At 39.1% G+C, this 17260-nt stretch overlaps 3 protein-coding genes, 1 long non-coding RNA gene and 1 pseudogene across 5 annotated transcripts; 3 read left to right on the top strand and 2 right to left on the bottom strand.

The window, feature by feature from the left end:
• Nucleotides 1–307: 307 nt before the first annotated feature.
• On the bottom strand, nt 308–963 carry LOC125186408 (uncharacterized). Its single transcript, XR_007170433.1, has 2 exons — nt 839–963; nt 308–733 (listed from the first exon to the last, which is right to left on the bottom strand). It is a non-coding gene; the product is annotated as an uncharacterized LOC125186408 (long non-coding RNA).
• Nucleotides 964–3585: 2622 nt separating this feature from the next.
• Nucleotides 3586–4183, top strand: LOC148926635 (uncharacterized). Its single transcript, XM_089057866.1, has one exon. It carries the CDS (start codon nt 3656–3658, stop codon nt 3980–3982), a length of 327 nt encoding a protein of 108 aa, XP_088913992.1. The 5' UTR covers nt 3586–3655; the 3' UTR covers nt 3983–4183.
• Nucleotides 4184–4376: 193 nt separating this feature from the next.
• Nucleotides 4377–6467, top strand: LOC148926634 (uncharacterized; annotated as a pseudogene).
• Nucleotides 6468–8662: 2195 nt separating this feature from the next.
• LOC125186935 (senescence-specific cysteine protease SAG39-like) lies at nt 8663–10767 on the top strand. Its single transcript, XM_048083423.2, has 2 exons — nt 8663–9080; nt 9312–10767. Exons 1-2 carry the CDS (start codon nt 8663–8665, stop codon nt 9902–9904), a joined length of 1011 nt encoding a protein of 336 aa, XP_047939380.1. The 3' UTR covers nt 9905–10767.
• LOC125186934 (putative galactinol--sucrose galactosyltransferase 2) lies at nt 9991–15175 on the bottom strand. Of its 2 annotated transcripts, none has more exons than XM_048083422.2 (13): nt 14952–15175; nt 13750–13972; nt 13299–13537; nt 12892–12982; nt 12764–12812; nt 12563–12654; nt 12355–12465; nt 11931–12053; nt 11236–11788; nt 11088–11155; nt 10865–10999; nt 10474–10780; nt 9991–10372 (listed from the first exon to the last, which is right to left on the bottom strand). In XM_048083422.2, the coding sequence occupies exons 2-13, from the start codon at nt 13938–13940 to the stop codon at nt 10088–10090; spliced, it is 2244 nt and encodes a 747-aa protein (XP_047939379.1). In that variant the 5' UTR covers nt 13941–13972; nt 14952–15175; the 3' UTR covers nt 9991–10087. The 2 variants fall into 2 exon arrangements, with proteins under 2 accessions (XP_047939379.1, XP_088915622.1); XM_089059496.1 differs by lacking the exon at nt 14952–15175 and adding an exon at nt 14702–14810.
• Between the last annotated feature and the right edge of the window lie 2085 nt (nt 15176–17260).

Genomic DNA, 17260 nt, shown 5'->3' with positions numbered 1-17260 from the left:
GATGTTGAAACAATCAAGTACAAAGCCAGATTAGTGGTTAAGAGCTTCACACAAGAAGTATGGATAGATTTTAATGAGATTTATTCACATGTGGAGGTCAAGCACACATCCATCACAGTTCTGCTAGTTTTGGTTGCACATCGTGATTGAGAATTGCAACAACTAGATATGAAAACAATCTTCTTGTATGGAGACTTGAAAGAAACTATATACATGATGAAGCCCGAAGGTTTTATGGTTGAGGGAGATGAGCAAATGATTTGTCTCTTGAAGAAGAGTCTCTACGAGCTGGGACAAAGTTCCAAACTGTAGGAATCAAACCACCATAGATTCACTAATTACCGAAACCTCTTTTATACACTACGTATTGAGATGACTAATCTCAGAGGAACAAGCCGTAATACAAAAGAGATTACAAGATTACATAGTACAATCTAAACAAGTCGGAAACCTTAGCTACTAATCAGTCTTCCACTTAGACTGAACCTCAAGCTTCATCCGATTGTTCACCTGCACACTAAGTAAAGACATTAGTAATCAACACAAGATCCCTAAGAATCTAAACCAGAAAAGATTTGACTAAGGTCACGTAAGTCAGGATGTGGCTCAGGTCACAACAGCGACTACACCAGGCTAAGAACCTCCCCACACGCTTCAACCAAGAGTCACCAAAGGAGAACCGTCGAAACTTTGGATCAGAGACCACTGCCTCACCGACCAACACCAGCTCCAACTGTCTCAACACAAGGAAGTACACAAATCTCATAGATCTCCCAATTCTCACACCGAATCTCTCACAACTCACACCAACACACCAAATCTCAGAAGGAAACCGAACCAGGGATTCATCGGAGGAAACAGAAGATCGGAGAAGAAGACCAGCAGTAACCGCCATAGATGTAGAGAGAGAAAGAAGAGAGAAGGAAGAGCACATCTTCGTCAAGAGGAAGAGTGAGAGAGAGAATAGAATGAGTGAAGTGAAACAGGGCAGCAACACTTAACACACATAAAGCACAACCCTACATCAGACGGTTGATGTTGGTGATCCAAGTAGAGTAGCCACGTGGCGTGCATCGGTGAGGTCAAGCGATGAGAGGGCAGGGCCTCAATTAATTACATTGAAGCAGGCTCAATTCCAATTAATTGTGAGTTGTTTTGGTCCAACTTAGTTAAGCTAGATCTAGTGTTTTCTTCAAGTTTCTAATCGGTTGTTTCTTCTTAAAATGCATAGTTTGAGTTTTTCCGCCACCTTGCATGCTTATCTGAGTGCACGTGTGCTGATTTCTGCTTGGTTGCATTTGTTTGAATTCTTCCTACATCTAAGTTTAGAGTCAATGATTTTGGTGTTACTCCCTCCATCCCAAGATATTAGACTCGTATACCACTTTGGGGCGTCCCAACATATTTGATTCATTTCTATTTATGGTAAAAATTTACTTTACTACCAGCTCCACTTACACAACTAAACAACATCTCCTAAATTTTTATGCCCAAAAGAAGTGAGTCTAATATCTTGGGACGGAGGGAGTAGATCTGAGTTGTTTGATTCCGACCTAAAGCATTCATCCATGGAAGTTGAGTTTTCTGATCATTTTTCTCGTTTGCTTGGTAAAGAATAGAACGTCGCAGTCAGCCTAGGGACCACTTTTTTGCTTTAGTTGCTTTTTCTGTTTTGTCTTTTGCTTTTTCAGCTTTTTCTGCATGTTCAAGTAACAGTTAGCCAGTGAGTCTATTATTCCTTTTTGCTTTTGTCTATCTATTTAGGGTAAGTTTTCACTTTTCACATGCGCACTAGTAGACTAGCCTTCACCCTCACGTACATATCCCGCTACATGAAGCATTTAGTTACTTACTGGTCAGGATAGGTAGAGTCTCATTTTATTTTACGCCTAGGTAAAACTCAACCCCAAAAGCGTGGCAGCTAACCAATCCCTCCCAGAATGTCATCTTAAGTGTATCGCCTACATCCATCTATGTGGGATCAATCCTTTACTCCGCTATACTAGCCAGTAGAAGTGGGTTGAGGTTTTTGATATGGAAGATAGACACAGACCAAACGACACAACTAGGTCTAGGTTTCCTCCTAGCCAGTTGACAAACTAAACACGCACAGAGTCATAGTCTGCATTCCATAGTCTATCACTGCAGCCTACTTATTGCTTTGTGTAGATGATATGTTGGTGGCAGGTGCAAACAAAGAAGAAGTAGTTGGCAAAAGATGAGTTAAGATGAATGGTTTGGAGGATGCAAGGAGGATTCTTGGCATGGATATCATTAGGAACATAAAAGAAAGGGCCTTGAAGATATTATAGATAGACTGACTACATCAACAAGGTCTTAACAAGATTTCAGATACATTCAAAGACAGTGTCAATTCCTCTTGCGAGACATTTCAAGTTGAGCAATGATCAAAAGCCGAAAATCGATCACGAGGTTAAGGAGATGAGTGCAATCCCTTATGCAAACATCGTTAGCAGTATAATGTATACCATGATATGTACCAGACCAGATGTGCCTCAAGCGATCAGTGTGGAGAGCCGATACATGGCTAATTATGGCAGAGAGCATTGAACTGCTCTTAAATAGATCATTAGATGCTTGAAAGGATCAGCTGGGTATGGTCTTAAATTCAAGAGCAAGGATCGTCATGGAGAAGATGCCTTGCAAGGATATTGTGATTCGGCCTATGCCTGGAACAGAGACAATAAGAAGTCTCAAAGTGGATACATCTTCAATCTTTATGGAAATGTTGTTTCATAGAAGTCTAATCTCCAATCAGTGGTAGCCTTGTCAACTACTGAAGCCGAATATATAGCACCCATAGAGGCAGCTAAGGAAGGGATAATGAAAGGCTTCGGTGTAAGGCAGGAAGTTGTTGAGATCAAATGATAGTAATATCGCTATATGTTTGTCGAAACATAAGTATTTCATGATAGAAGTAAACACGTAATTCAGTATCATGTTTCCGTGGACGTAGGCTAAGGTCAAAACACATAATTCCTTTTGTGTTCTTGATTTCAACTTGTCGTTCCTTTCACGAGCAATCCACAACAGAATTTAGACCGGAAAAATAAGTTTTATAATTTGGTATATTATGGTACCATTATCAGTTTCTGACATTATAGCAACACAACATAATCTAACTGCTAAAATCTTATCTGCTGCATATTTACCAAAATACCCTGTAAAACTTTAAAAAAAAGAAAAGCCCAACGTTCATAACTTCACAGTTCACACACACACACACGCATACGTATGTGTGTTACGCTCTTCAGAGTATAGTGCTGTGTCACCCAATGTAAGATTGGAACAGAAAACATGTGACATTAATAAGGACAAATTGGGAAGAGAAATCCTAAAATAATTTAATAATTTACTTGTATATTTTTTTGAAACTCACACCCGAAAAAAAATCGGTATCTTTTTGTGAATGATATATCAAATATATTGGAATGGGACTCGAGGACTTCTTCCGCCAAAAGCCAAAAAGTAAATAAAATAGATATCATATAGTAGTATTATTATCAAACTAAAATTATAAAAAAAGTTATTTGTAATCAACTCTATTCACATTCATATATTCTTTGTCCTAAAGTTCACACCTCTCTCTCCCTTTCTCTCTCATACACACCTTTTACCTTTGCTTTCTTGAAACATGTCACCATATATTAATATACATGCTAACACAATGGGTGTAGGCAACCCTCTTCCGCAGCTAGTGGGGCCTCCCCCGGCCACGGTGGCGGACGAGCCCGGGCACTCGACTCACCGCTCAATCGAGACACTGGTGGTGGTGTTAGCTGTCATCACACTAATTGGAGTTATTGCAGGGATCATCGCTCGCCTCTGTGGCGGCCAAGGCAACGATGAGGGCTGGGTCGAGAAGCGCTGTCGCAGCTGCATTGAAGCCGGAGTCGACACGGCGCCACCGCCACCGGCTAAGGAGGAGGAGCCGAAGCCAGCCGCCGCAGCTAAGAAGTGAGCTTGTTTTTTTGTTTCACACTCAAAATGTAGTACTAAGTGGGAGTAATTTGATTTTTTGCATATTTTTATTTTAAATATTATGCATAATTAGTCATTAGTGTGACAGTCAAAGAAATATGGAAGTTGGTCAAAATTAATTATAGTGGCAGTGTGACTTTGGTCGGAATATTGTAGTGTGAATGGGACACTTGCTTACTGACTTTCAACTTTTAATTTTGCAATATTATAGTCTTTCCTTATAAGAAAATTGTACTGTATTTAATTCAATTTTGTAAGTTTGCCACTTATTAAATGCGACAAAATGTATGCTATTCAAGTTCATTTTTGTATTTTATTTTTAGTTGTATATTAGTAAATGTAGAAAGGGAATCTAGAATTTGTAGTGTTATATCATGCCATATGGGAAAAACTATCCGTTGCCAATTACCTTTTCTAGTTCCCTGTGATATAATAAAAGTTATCTTTTGTGAGTGAAACATTGTGTTGGTGATGAATCGCTTTTTACACGTATAGAATATAAATAATAAATTTCCATTATATACATATTCGATTTTGACAAACCTGTCAATTGAACACATTAAAAAATTCTTCTAAATTCTCCATTCTCAAATTTGTTAAAAAATCTCTATTAACTTATACTAAGAAATAACAAACAAAGGATAGAGAAAGAGGGACAAAGAAAGATAGCCGAGATCGGCTGTTTGGAGACAAAGAGATAATAGAGTTTTGATTAAATCTTGCTTAATTCCTAATGATAAACTCTCCAAATATTTTAAGTTCAAAACAAGGGGAAAACTAACTCACTCTCGAAACATAGGTATCAGTACCCATTACCAAGATCTTAAAATCTTATTTATTAAAATGATTTAACTCTTGAAATCATACTCACGCTATAGGGCGGACGTCCGTCGCATCGTTCGTCACTGTGTCTTCGCAGACAATGGCTTAACCATCGTCCGTGGACGAAGCGCGGACGATGCTCATCGTCCGTCGCATCGTCCGCCACTGTGGCATCGCGGACGATGCGGCGGACGATGCTCACGCATTTTCTTTTTTTATTTTATTTTATTTTTTTCCAAAATTTTTTCTTAGTTAAACACCACAATTCTCTACCATTTCAAACACTCCAATTTCACATCTCTTCAATTATTCTCTCTCATCTCCTCAAATATGAATCCCGACGACTACGATTTGAGTACATCGGATGGCTGCAGACGGGCCTTGACTCGAGCCTTGTTCGATTGCGTTAATGAAGCCGCAGTGGAATGCTTGGCCGCAGCGGCGGCGGCGGTGGCGGCGGTGGCGCGGGTCCCTCGTTCGATTCGATGTCGAACGTTTGTCCCCCGCGAACACGACGTAGCTCACGAACGGCTGTTCGCAGACTATTTTGTCGAGCAACCACGGTGGGGCCCCACCTTTTTTCACCGCCGTTTTAGAATGAGCCGAGATCTTTTTCTTCACATTGTGCACACGTTGGAAGGACGTGATGAATACTTCCAGTATCGTGAAGACGGCATCGGTAGACCCGGACTTACGCCGTTGCAGAAGTGCACGGTTGCGATTCGGCAGTTGGCCTACGGCACCACAGCGGATATGTTCGACGAGTACCTTCACATCGGGGATACAACTGGCCGCAGTTGTCTAAAGAATTTTTGTAAGGGAGTTGTGGAGGCTTTTTGCGACATATATTTGCGACGCCCGACTGCTGATAAGTGCCAGAGCCTGATGAGGATGCACGAGACGGTTCACGGCTTCCCTGGGATGCTAGGGAGCATCGACTATATGCACTGGCAGTGGAACAACTGCCCGACGGCGTGGAGAGGCCAATTTACTAGTGGCTACAAGGGCAGCCACCTGACGATGATCCTGGAAGCCGTCACTGACCACCGCCTCTGGATCTGGCATGCCTACTTCGGTGTAGCCGGGCTGAACAACGACATCAACGTCCTCAACTCGTCCACCTTCTTCGCCGATCAGTGTAGGGGTCGCGGCCCGGCCGTCTAGTTCACTGCCAACGGCCGCAGATATCATATAGGGTACTACTTGGCCGATGGCATATACCCAAGGTGGCCTGTTTTTGTGAAGATGATCAGCTGCCCAATTGGAGACAGGAGAGTCTTGTTTGCGGCAAAGCAGGAGTCTGCGCGGAAGGATGTGGAGCGGGCTTTTGGGGTGCTCCAATCGCGGTGGGCATCGTGAAAGGTTCGGCGCGTTTCTAGTTCAAGGGAGTCATCGCCGACGTCATGTATGCGTGCATCATCATGCATAACATGCTAGTCGAACAAGTAGTTGGACATGTCACCGATTGGGTGGATGATGAAGCCGGATCTAGCTCCAGCACGACGACCCCGCCTGTCGCTCGAGGATTACCGATGGGCTTCGATGAGGTTCTACAGAGACAGACTTCAATGCGCAGCCAACAAGACCACGCGACGCTCATGGGCGACATGATTGAAGAAGTTTGGAAGCGTTTCGGCCATTGAAGATTTGTAGTTTATTTATTTGTATGTAAAATTTGAACTTTCTATGGAATGAAGTTGTTTTCTCCAATTGTTGTAGTATTTAAATATTCAAAAAATAAATAAAATGCTTAGGGCGGGGCTAGTCCGCCCCATTGTGGATGCCCTAAGTTCACGAATGTGTTTGGCTAATGGAAAATTATTTAGCACTAAACTCAATTGCAGATATGCAGTATAGATATTATAGAGTCAAAAAGCACGCATATGGTATTGAATCACTAGAATTAAAACACAAACTGTGTATCACAAAGTTTCATATAGTAGTTGGAACAACTGGGATTTTGGGAAGCATTTCTAAAATCTAGACATAATTAAGTAAATACCAAAATAAAACAAGAAAATCAATGAATTTAAACAGACATAATAAACCAAACACATGTTTGATGTTTTGGGACCAAAAATGTGCGAACATCATTTTTCAAGAACCAATTTTAAGTTTACTCTATTAGAAAAGAGAAAAATTAATGTAGTTATGAGCACGATTTCGTATTTTTAATATGGTGATTTAAAAAATTAAATTATTATTGTATTACACATTTATATTTAGCCCATAGGCCAAGGCCCAAGTAAAATATAATCCTAGAAAATAGAAAAGACCTAAAAAATTTGTCTTGCTTTTGAAGACAACTGCACTCAGGAGGACCTTGCCCTCCCCCAAGACCCAATTTTCACTAAAAAAAACTTGTTTTTTTAAGGACATAAAAGAAAATTTTGTGTCCTTAAACTAAGGATAAATTATTTGGTTGACACTTCCATTTGAGTCCTCTATATTTAGTTGGGACAATAACAATAAGGATGTTTTTTTAAAGGTTGAAAGTATATTTAGAAACATAAATTAGTGTCCTTAATTGCATTAAAAATATCTTTAATGATTTTTTCTATTGTATTTTTTTTTTCCTATCACTATAATATGTTATAACATTTTATTATATTTTTATATTTATTATTTGCATGTTAATATTTTTATCCCTCTTACTCTAATTTTCTAGCTCCATCCTTACCCTAATTTATTAGTTAAAGAAAAAGAGTCTAACCAAGTGAGTTGTTTTTCATCGTCAAAGATGCTCTTTACATGTTCCAAAATCAAATTTGGTCTTTAGACGAAATAATGCTCAGATGTTAGTCCTGGTTTTCCAAATAGTGACGAATCAAATTCAACACACATCGGCCCAATGCTTAGAAATCAAGTCAAACTTTAAACGAGATGATACTAAAAAAAATTAAAAGTGATCTGTTAAGCTTCGAAAAGTTGGTGCTTAAAATTCAGATATAATATATCTGAGTTCTAAATAAGCTAATGCTATGAGCTATGACATTATGCAAATATTTTCATATCCATCATTCTAAAAAATCGTATCGAATTCATCTTTTTAAATACCGCTACTTACAATAATTTCCATCGCATCATATCCATCATTCTAAAAATCGTATCGAATTCATCTTTTTTATATACCGTTACTTTCAATAATTTCCATCTCATCCGACATTAAATTTGTATAGATTTTCACTTAATCTTTTTATCACCAATTTTGTATGGAATTTGAAAACATATTTGAGAGAGATTTAATTTGTATTATCCCAACCAAAAATTAATATATACTCCCTCCGTCCCACAAAGTTTGTAGCCATTTTACCATTTTCGTCTGTGCCACAAAGTTTGTCTCAATTGGAATCTTTCCAAAATAGACATTAAATACATCTCTCAATCTCCTCAATGTGGGATCCTTATTCCACTACACACTTCAATTTAATACAAAGTCAAATAATTTCTTAAAATTCGTGGCGAGTCAAACTAAAACAAACTTTGTGGAACGAAGGGAGTAACTACTTAAATTGGTTAACATTATATTAGTAACTTGAACTGTGCCAAGAATTTAAATGGAACAAACAAAATTAATCAAAAAATATTTGTATACAAATGGTTTAACCTGATATGATCATAAATATAATGTAAAAAGATAGTAATAAAACGTCTACGGAAAATAGTTAGTCCAAATCGCCCTAATCTCCACGGCAAATATGCTCAAATTTGATCATTCTATTGTTTTGCAAATGCAACATGAAAATGAGACATAAAAAAGCTCTAGTAGTATAAATACATGTATCCTTCAAACCTCAAATACACATTAAAACCAACATTCATCACAACAGTAAGAAAAATGGCTCTCTCAATATCAAAACTCTCGATTCTTGCCATCCTATTTTTGGCAACTTGGGGTTCAGCTTCCCGCCAACTTCCAAAACCGTCGATGATGGAGAGGCACGAGCGGTGGATGTTGGAGTACGGACGCACGTACGAGGGCGAGGAAGAAAAGGCGGCCCGCTTCGCTATATTTAAGAAAAATGTGGAGTTCATCGAGGCGTTTAATGCAGAGGGAACCCGGCCATACAAGGTCGGGATCAATGCGTTTGCGGACCAGACCAACGAGGAGTTCACAGCCGCTAGGAATGGACTCAGAGTGCCGGAGGTGTGCGAGGCTACTCCCTTTAGGTATGGGAATGCCACTGCTTTGCCATCTACTATGGATTGGCGGAAGGAAGGCGCAGTCACCCCTGTTAAAGATCAAGGCCAATGTGGTAAGTCACACTCACCCTCATCAATTTATTTAGGGATATTGGTCTTAAAAATTATTCGGCAAATTCTGGTATTTACCATAAACTTTGAAAATGGTTTAAAACATATAACAAACCATAAGATTGTGTGTCAATTTTCCACGATAGATCATTCTTCAAACCCAACAAGCATATAGTGTATTGTATGTCATGTTAGGAAGTTAAAACGACGTCGGTTTCATGTATAACATTCAGGGAGCTGCTGGGCATTCTCGGCAGTGGCAGCAACAGAAGGGATCAACCAGATATCAACAAGCAAGCTGATCTCCCTCTCCGAGCAAGAAATCGTCGACTGCGACAGAACAAGCCAGGATCAAGGCTGCGGCGGAGGATACATGGAAGACGCCTTCTCCTTCATCATCAAAAACAAAGGCATCGCCGCAGAGTCCACATACCCCTACACCGGCAGTGACGACACCTGCAACAAGAGTGAGGAGTCCCCCGAGGCCGCCAAGATCTCCTCCTACGAGAAGGTGCCCGCGAACAGCGAGAGCGCCCTGCTCAAGGCTGTCGCCCATCAGCCCGTATCCGTCTCCATCGATGCAAGCGGGATGGCCTTCCAGTTCTACTCTAGCGGTGTGTTTACGGGCGACTGTGGGACTGATCTTGATCATGGGGTCACTGCAGTGGGATATGGGGAAGATCAACATGGGACTAAGTTTTGGTTGGTGAAGAACTCTTGGGGAACAAGCTGGGGAGAAGAAGGGTATATCAGAATGGAGAGGGATGTTGCTGCTAAAGGAGGACTGTGTGGGATTGCTATGGATTCTTCATACCCTGTTGCTTAACTTTAATGTGGGAAAGGAAATCTTATGTTTATAGACACAACCTATGTGTTGTGATTTGTACTTATTTTTACTTTGTGTGAATGAAATTACAGAACAAAGATACATATATATATTATTGGGATAAATGATACAACAACAAGCACATTGCACTTATTCCTATAGGAAGAAGACTACTCCTTTGTCTCAGAATTTGATCTCAATAGTCCATCTGTACATTTCCTCTTCTGGCAAGGGAATGGAGAGACTCACCAGCCCCGTGGCAGATTCATAGTCGAAATCAGTCTCAGTGCCGCCCACAGTGCACTTCAATGGCCTCTGAGAAGAGTAGGCGCCAAAGCGGCCGCATCCCCTGACTTTGAGTGTAACGCTGCTGCTATCAGAGATGTTGTCGCACTGCTCCACAGCACCACCACTGTTGAACATGTCGAGTAGGCCGATTGGCGCGAAGGAAATGTCTGCTGTGATCTTCTGCTTTTTGAGAAGAAAATGGTTAGTTTAACTTTTTATTTGGGAGCTAACTTGCTACTTGCTAGCCATGTTATAGTTGATCTGCTTTAGGGAGAACTAACCTTGAGAGGGCAGATATGGTAGAGTTCATACTCGAGAACCTTGAGCGTGACAGGGAGGGACGCGCCTTTAGGCAGGCGGACTAACTCGCCAGATCTGTGCGCGTAGGCAATGGCATCACCATTCCAATCTGGTCCAGCAAGTTGGGCAATGTTATTAACGTCTATAGCTTGAACGGAGCCAGTGAGCGTGCCGGGGGAGGCATCATGGATGCGTGTCTTCTTCTCTATCTTGCACCAGCCTGCACCTTGGCAGTTGAAGACGCCAACTACTCCTGAACACTTGTTTGCATTCCAGATTTTGAGCAAGCTGACATGGTACTGGACATTAGTTCTCCCTGAAAACAGAGGACAGATAAAAAAAGAAATTTGGACAAGCTCGTGGCTCACAAACCTTGTTCCGTCTCTGGCTGGATCAACAAAGAGGCAGTCGATTGTAGGTCGTCCAGGAAGCCGTGCGCGAAGAACTGACCCGTCAGGAAGAACCAACTTCTTCAAGAGCTCGAAGTTGTGGTTACCGGGCTTGTCACTGTTTCAAAGAACAAGGATGAGATTTCACAGCACCAAATATAAACCAATGTTGAAAAAGATTAAGAGTGGAGGAATAGCAAAATCACCTCACATAAATTGAGCATCCTCCTATAGCTCTAGCTGCAGCATGATAGTCAGCAGCAGGGTGCAGGCTCTGCACCAGCAGGAAAAAGTCAGCACTATTTTACCAAGTAATAAATGTGTTGAAGAAGAAGGTGAAAGAGAAATACTGACATGAAACATATCCCAATCAGGCTGCATAAATTCTCCTAAGAAAACGGTGTTATAAGCTACTGAAGAAATGTGGATGGTGTGGGAAGCAGGATCACGAGGGTAGTAATCGTCAGAAGCTCTGACCACAGCAGTCTGTCTGGCGCTGTAGATTCCGTCAGTGTTGTGGCACATGCAAGAGATGCATCCGTTATCAGCAAAGTTGCGAGCAATGGAAGCTTCGAGGGCCTGATGGTAGCTACGAGTGAGAGAAACTCTGCCGCCATGGCCAGCTCCAAGAGTCTCAATGATGTTCTGGACATCAACTTTAACTCCATCTACTCCACAGGAAGCCAAATACGCATGAAGCTCATTGTAGAAATTGAACACTTTCTTTGGAGGCACAAGGCCCAATCCATGCACAGCAAGACTATCCATGACAATGTCTGGTTGGTTCCCTGTTACACCAGGAGACTGCACAGGATATGCCAAAGCAGTGTCGTAGTGTTCCATCCCGGGACCTGCAGGCTGCACTCCACCCCAGTAACCCGCTAGAGCATGCCACACGTACACGAATCTGTAGTAGAAATAACAGAAAATTTACATTTAGTCCACAGCTCATAGTTATAACGAAAACTTCCTAGTCCACTAGGAAGCCATAATTATCCTCAAGTCATAACGACATATGTGCAGTAGAAAGATCAAGTTGAAGAACTTACTTGACATTATGCTGTTCCTTGGCATCTTTCACAACATGCTTCAGACCTGAGTCTTGTTCTTCGATCTTTCCATTTTTTTTAAACTTAGCGTTCTCTTTAATTCCTGTTAGTCGGTTCGCAAACCTAAGAATGGAAGCAGTCACATATACGGATTAGGTTAAAACTGAATCTTGTAGTCGAAAAAGTGATGATAATTGCTAACATGGTTTGTTAAGCCAGCTTGAATCTTATCAAATTCCATAACAAACATCCGGTTATATTAACTGACTTTTCAATTGCAAGTTCTATGATATACTGAATGAATCTTATCAAATATTGATATTATGAACAGCCATAACACCCGACAGAGAACAGCCATGTGATTGTTCTGTGAGAAACTGAATCTGAAATTTAATTGACATGATTGAGTTAGTAGGTGTCTTACTGGGCTCCTTCTTGTACAACACAATTTGGATCATTCTTTGCCTCGTTGCCAATCTGTTGCCAACCATCATCAATGATTAGGAAGCGTGGTGGTGTACCTCCTTTAGACAAGCTGCAAAATGAAATATGATTTCAGAATGTTATACAGATAACCCAACTTTTTATTTGTTACTTTTATTATTTAGGTCCAAGAAATTCAGCAACTGTACCTCTTGAGTCCTTCTTCAACACCCTCAGCAGTGACATCAGTATAAAATGCATCCCACGTGCACCATCCAAACCAGTCAAGGAAAGCAGGCAACTTCAAGGAGTCCAAAATGCGTTTATGCAAAATATTAGCATAAAATTAGATATTATGTCTTTGGATTGGTCCTTAAATGTTATATATACTCATCAGAACCTTTTCTTACCTTTTTCTTCTCTCGGTGATGAAATGTTTGCATATGTTTCTCAACAGCTCTGTTTCACAAAGAACAAAAATTAATCTATCAGTGAATAACCATGCAAATACAACTTCATAAGAGAAACAACGCCTTACTTGACAGCCTGATCGATGACTTCAAAAGGATTGAGCCCAGCGTGCATGTAAACTAGGTGAAGTCCTTGGTCTGTCTCAACTGCATTGTCTCCTGCAACAAACGACATAATAAACATGGTCATTCCTATCCTTTCGAACTCTTTGTTTCATGGTTAATCCCCTTCAACCCAGTGAAGCCAACTATTATATGCATTTGATTAAAGGGAAAACTGATTTTTCCAACTTAGAGGTTTTGCCTTGGATAACAATCTATGGTCATCCTACAGACCCTTAAATTTCCTTTTGTATGATGAAATTGTCAACAGGCTGAAGAAATTGGCATAACAGAATGTATGTGGTCAGCAGGACATACGCCATCAATACACATATAGTTATCCCAGAGCTTTTGGGTGTCATGAACTACTCACCACTCTCGAGGCAGATCTCCAGCTCACTCTTGTCATTGCCTTGAAGTGCTGCACGGAATGGCCCTTCAAGGATAGGCAGAAGAACAGTATAGATAGTCGGGGCATCTTCACCTTCACTAGCGTCCTTGCTCTCGATGAGCATGAACTGAGTCTCCAGTGGAATATCTTTCCCACATGTTCCCATTCTCTGGGTCATCCACCAGAGCTTGAAACGAAATAAGCACATGAAGCGCACATCCCTGTTACAGAGGAAAATTAGATGACCATCATAGGAATGAAGTTTTTAATAAATTTCCTAAAGGGAGTCGAAAAATAACTAGTGTTTTTTTTTTCTATAATTAACTGCCACTCTTCTTTTATTAAGTAACTCCATATTTAATCAGTTGGTTTGAATATGCTTTAGAAAAGCCAAAGATTAAGCATTAGTAGAAACAGATAGTCTAGTGCTTACTCCAAGACACCAACTGGGAAGACATGGAGACTTTTGCTATGGGAAGCTGTGGCACCAATGAAAGCACCGGCGACGAGTCCTAGACCAGATCCTGGGGTAACCACAATGTTTTCAGGAACCCCTGTGATTATGGTTTTCCCATGAATCACAAGGTTCCCGTCGTTGACAGAGATATTGGGTGTAACCGTCATCTTTGTGCGTTTAAGGAGTGCTTCAGAATTTACTGCACATAAAGAAAGAACAAGCACAACTCAATTATCAATCTCCAACATCATCAATCAGATAGCCCAAATGAATTTCTGAGACTCTGTAATACTATCAGAATTACGTCACTGATACCAATTATGTGTAACAAGTCAAAAAGAAGATTGAATTAAGAAGTACTTCAATTTTGAAAAAGAAATACTAGCATCTTTGAACCAGCATACGACATACAGATCTGTTAGATCCCACTTTCAACTTTTACTGCGACTTAAATAACCTTGTGGTTTGCTTAGTCCGTCCTCCTTTTCTCTACTCTATCTCCCAATATACAAACTCAACAAAGAAAAATGTTTGTAGCTGGAAGTTCCTATACAAATAGAAGCGAAACACAATGAAAAGCAAGAGTCTAAAACAGCACTCTTAATTAACAGATCCTACTTGATCGATGTAGTTACTCACAATCACCAGATTGGCATGAACAACAACCAAAACGTAATTAATTGTGTGTGTATCCATATTTCTGTAGGTTGAGATATTTGAATGGTAATTACTAACTAGAAACAACGCATTTAAGCAAAACATAATAGATATCCTAACCAACTCGATAGAATTACAGGCAGATATAATCAATTCATAGTCGAGCTTCAACTTGTATCCTGTAACAGAGCTATCCAAGAGCAGACGGCAGATGCAAAATATCAAAAATACGGTGAACATAAAAACACGAAAAAGCACAGTATGAAATCACCTCCAAATAAATTCGAATTCTCGCGTCCATATAATCGTACAGCACAATTCAGACGTACTACCGTACTGATCCGCATATACGATCGGGGAATCATAATTCATAGATGGAATGGAAGGTAACACATAATTATTTGCACTAAAATTCCGTGAAAAAAAGGTCTAAGATGATCAACAGAAGTAGCTGAAATTCAAAATTGACATATAAAGTAAAAGCAAAACAAAAAGGAAGTTCCAGCAAACACCAAACGTACCTTTCCAGTATCCTTTAATCCGGCTCCAACCAGATCAAATTCTCTCCGTGGAAGATGCGTTTCCGCTTTCCAGAGAGAGGAAAGAGATTCGAAAATAGGAAGCACACTTGACAGCTCAGCAGAAGCGCACTCCAGTAAGGAATGCAGCCTTCACGCTAGAGATGACGGAGGTCAACTGAAATGCACCACGCGCTCGCAAATGCTTATACAATGGGGTGCGAGTTTGAAGGAGGAGCTACCTCGGCTTTATATAGGATTTGCAGCACAATCTCGCCGGTGCTCCGCTAATGCGGAGGAGACACGTGGCTCCACTAGTGTATCACAGGGGTATTTCAGTCATTCAGTGCTGCATAGTGATAGTGCAAACTGCAAAATTTGGTTGTTAGTTTCTTACATACACCAAACTAATAATGGCCAAATTTTCTTCTATCTTCTTGGATAAGGAGATTGGAAAGTGTCTTGAAACTATATGCATATAACTTTTTGTTTATTTTTGGTTTAATTAAAAAATCAATTCCTACAAAAACACTTCATGTTCTCTCATGGATTTTATTAATAGGGTGAACTTCAAATTTAGTCTATGGAATACTATATTTGGGTTATTTGCCTATAAATACATTAATTTTTAAATTTAGTATTTGGAATATATATTTGGGTTATTTGCCCGCTTCAGGATGAGGAAGGGGACACCTTCCCGCTCCAGCCCGCCCCAGCCGCTAGCCTGGAGGGGGCCACCCCTGTGATCAAAGGGTTGGTCACGAGTATGCAGTGTCGCCCCTCCTCCTCCGCCCATAATTACGATTTCAGAAACTATGATTTTTCTACTTTTTTTTCACATGATTGGATGCAGTGTGTGTGTATCTGAGTGTAAGAGAGATAGGTGAAGAAGATGATGATATAGAATTTAGTAAAATTTAATTAAATCAAAATAATGTAGTTTTGATTGCCACATTGTCACATCAGTTTTGATTTTTTATTTTGAGAAAAAATCAGAAAATAAAATTCATATTCAAACATTAAAATTTAGCAGCAAAATTAAAAAAAAAAAAGTTGAAAGTTCGTATATTTAGGGGAGTGATGAATTGAGAACTAATTAGTAATCTCAAACTAAGACTAAATCTTAGCCATTAGATTAGAAGATCTAGTGATTGAAATAATGCCATATGAATTATATTTTTAATTAACAAAATTAATAAATAAAATTAGACGATACTAATGTCAATTCTCTCTCATTAAAATCATCTTAAAACTTTAAATTTATGTAACTCTTTCGATTTAAATTATTTTTTCGCAAAAAATATATCAAATAAAAGATAATTTTATAAGGATTCTAACGAGATGTCAATTGCATATGTTCCGACGACGTTCGGATGATGAAATTTGATATTTTTTATTTTAGTTTTCGTAAATGTTGATAACTAAATTTTTATCAACAAACATGTAAAAATCTCATTAAACCCATTTTAAAATCTCAATAAATATGTGTTGATATTTTCTTGTACTAGTGTTGATATTCTTATGTCATATTGTTGATATTTGTAATACACTATGTTGATATAAAAAAACATTCACGAAAATTATCATATGATAACATAATGACGATATTACCATTTTGTTGATATTTTGTCTTCTATTTACTGAGATTCGTAAGATTTAATATTGTCCACTCATTTTAAAATCTAAAGAAGAGATTTAGTCTTGATTTTGGATTAGGGTACCATAAGTATTAGAATATGATCCCTATATTTATAGGCAGATAATCCTATATATTTTACACTAATTTTAAAAAATCACGTCGAAAGTGTATGAGAATTTTTTCCCTTGAACCAATAAGAACATGAAAGTCATTTTATTACCACTACTCTATCTTATCTCTTCTCTCACTTCACCCTCTCTCTCCTTCTATTGACAAAAAAGTCATTTCAATTATTTCTTCTCTTCCCATCCATATATCTATTAAGTAACATTTAAAATGGTGAATTAAATGCTACGATGAAAATCAATTGTGTCAATAGGGTAAAAATGGTTGGTTGTTCATTGTATCATTTAATTAAATGAACTTGTAAATAAAAAGGTCGAGAAGGCAAGATGTTTACCAACAATTAATCGGTTTTTAGCGCAATTTGCAAAAGTGAAAAAAAATAGATTTTTAAAATTTTTAGTACTATATTTATTTTTTCTAATTAAATATAATACTCAGTTTTGTCTACTAAAAGTGACGATAAAAAAATTAAAATAAGTATATACCCTAATTTGATGTAATAATAATCTATAAATCCAACTAAAAGATATAAAATCGAAATCAAAGA

The sequence above is a fragment of the Salvia hispanica genome, chromosome 5, assembly GCF_029641045.1.
Source record: "Salvia hispanica isolate PSC_SH4W2 chromosome 5, Shi_PSC_v1, whole genome shotgun sequence".
NCBI lineage: Eukaryota > Viridiplantae > Streptophyta > Magnoliopsida > Lamiales > Lamiaceae > Salvia > Salvia hispanica.
The sequence above is the reverse complement of the archived record's forward strand: the minus strand, read 5'-3'. Positions and strand labels throughout refer to the sequence as shown.

Excerpts from the sequence above, each read along its gene's own strand:
- LOC148926635 (XM_089057866.1), top strand. The coding sequence starts at position 3,656 with ATGTCACCATATATTAATATACATGCTAACACAATGGGTGTAGGCAAC.
- LOC125186934 (XM_089059496.1), bottom strand. The coding sequence starts at position 14,795 with ATGATTCCCCGATCGTATATGCGGATCAGTACGGTAGTACGTCTGAAT. Across the intron at positions 12,983-13,298 it reads GGAGATCTGCCTCGAGAGTG|GAGACAATGCAGTTGAGACA; the intron begins GTGAGTAGTTCA and ends CGTTTGTTGCAG. Across the intron at positions 12,655-12,763 it reads ATCACCGAGAGAAGAAAAAG|TTGCCTGCTTTCCTTGACTG; the intron begins GTAAGAAAAGGT and ends GACTCCTTGAAG.
- LOC125186935 (XM_048083423.2), top strand. The coding sequence starts at position 8,663 with ATGGCTCTCTCAATATCAAAACTCTCGATTCTTGCCATCCTATTTTTG. Across the intron at positions 9,081-9,311 it reads TAAAGATCAAGGCCAATGTG|GGAGCTGCTGGGCATTCTCG; the intron begins GTAAGTCACACT and ends TATAACATTCAG.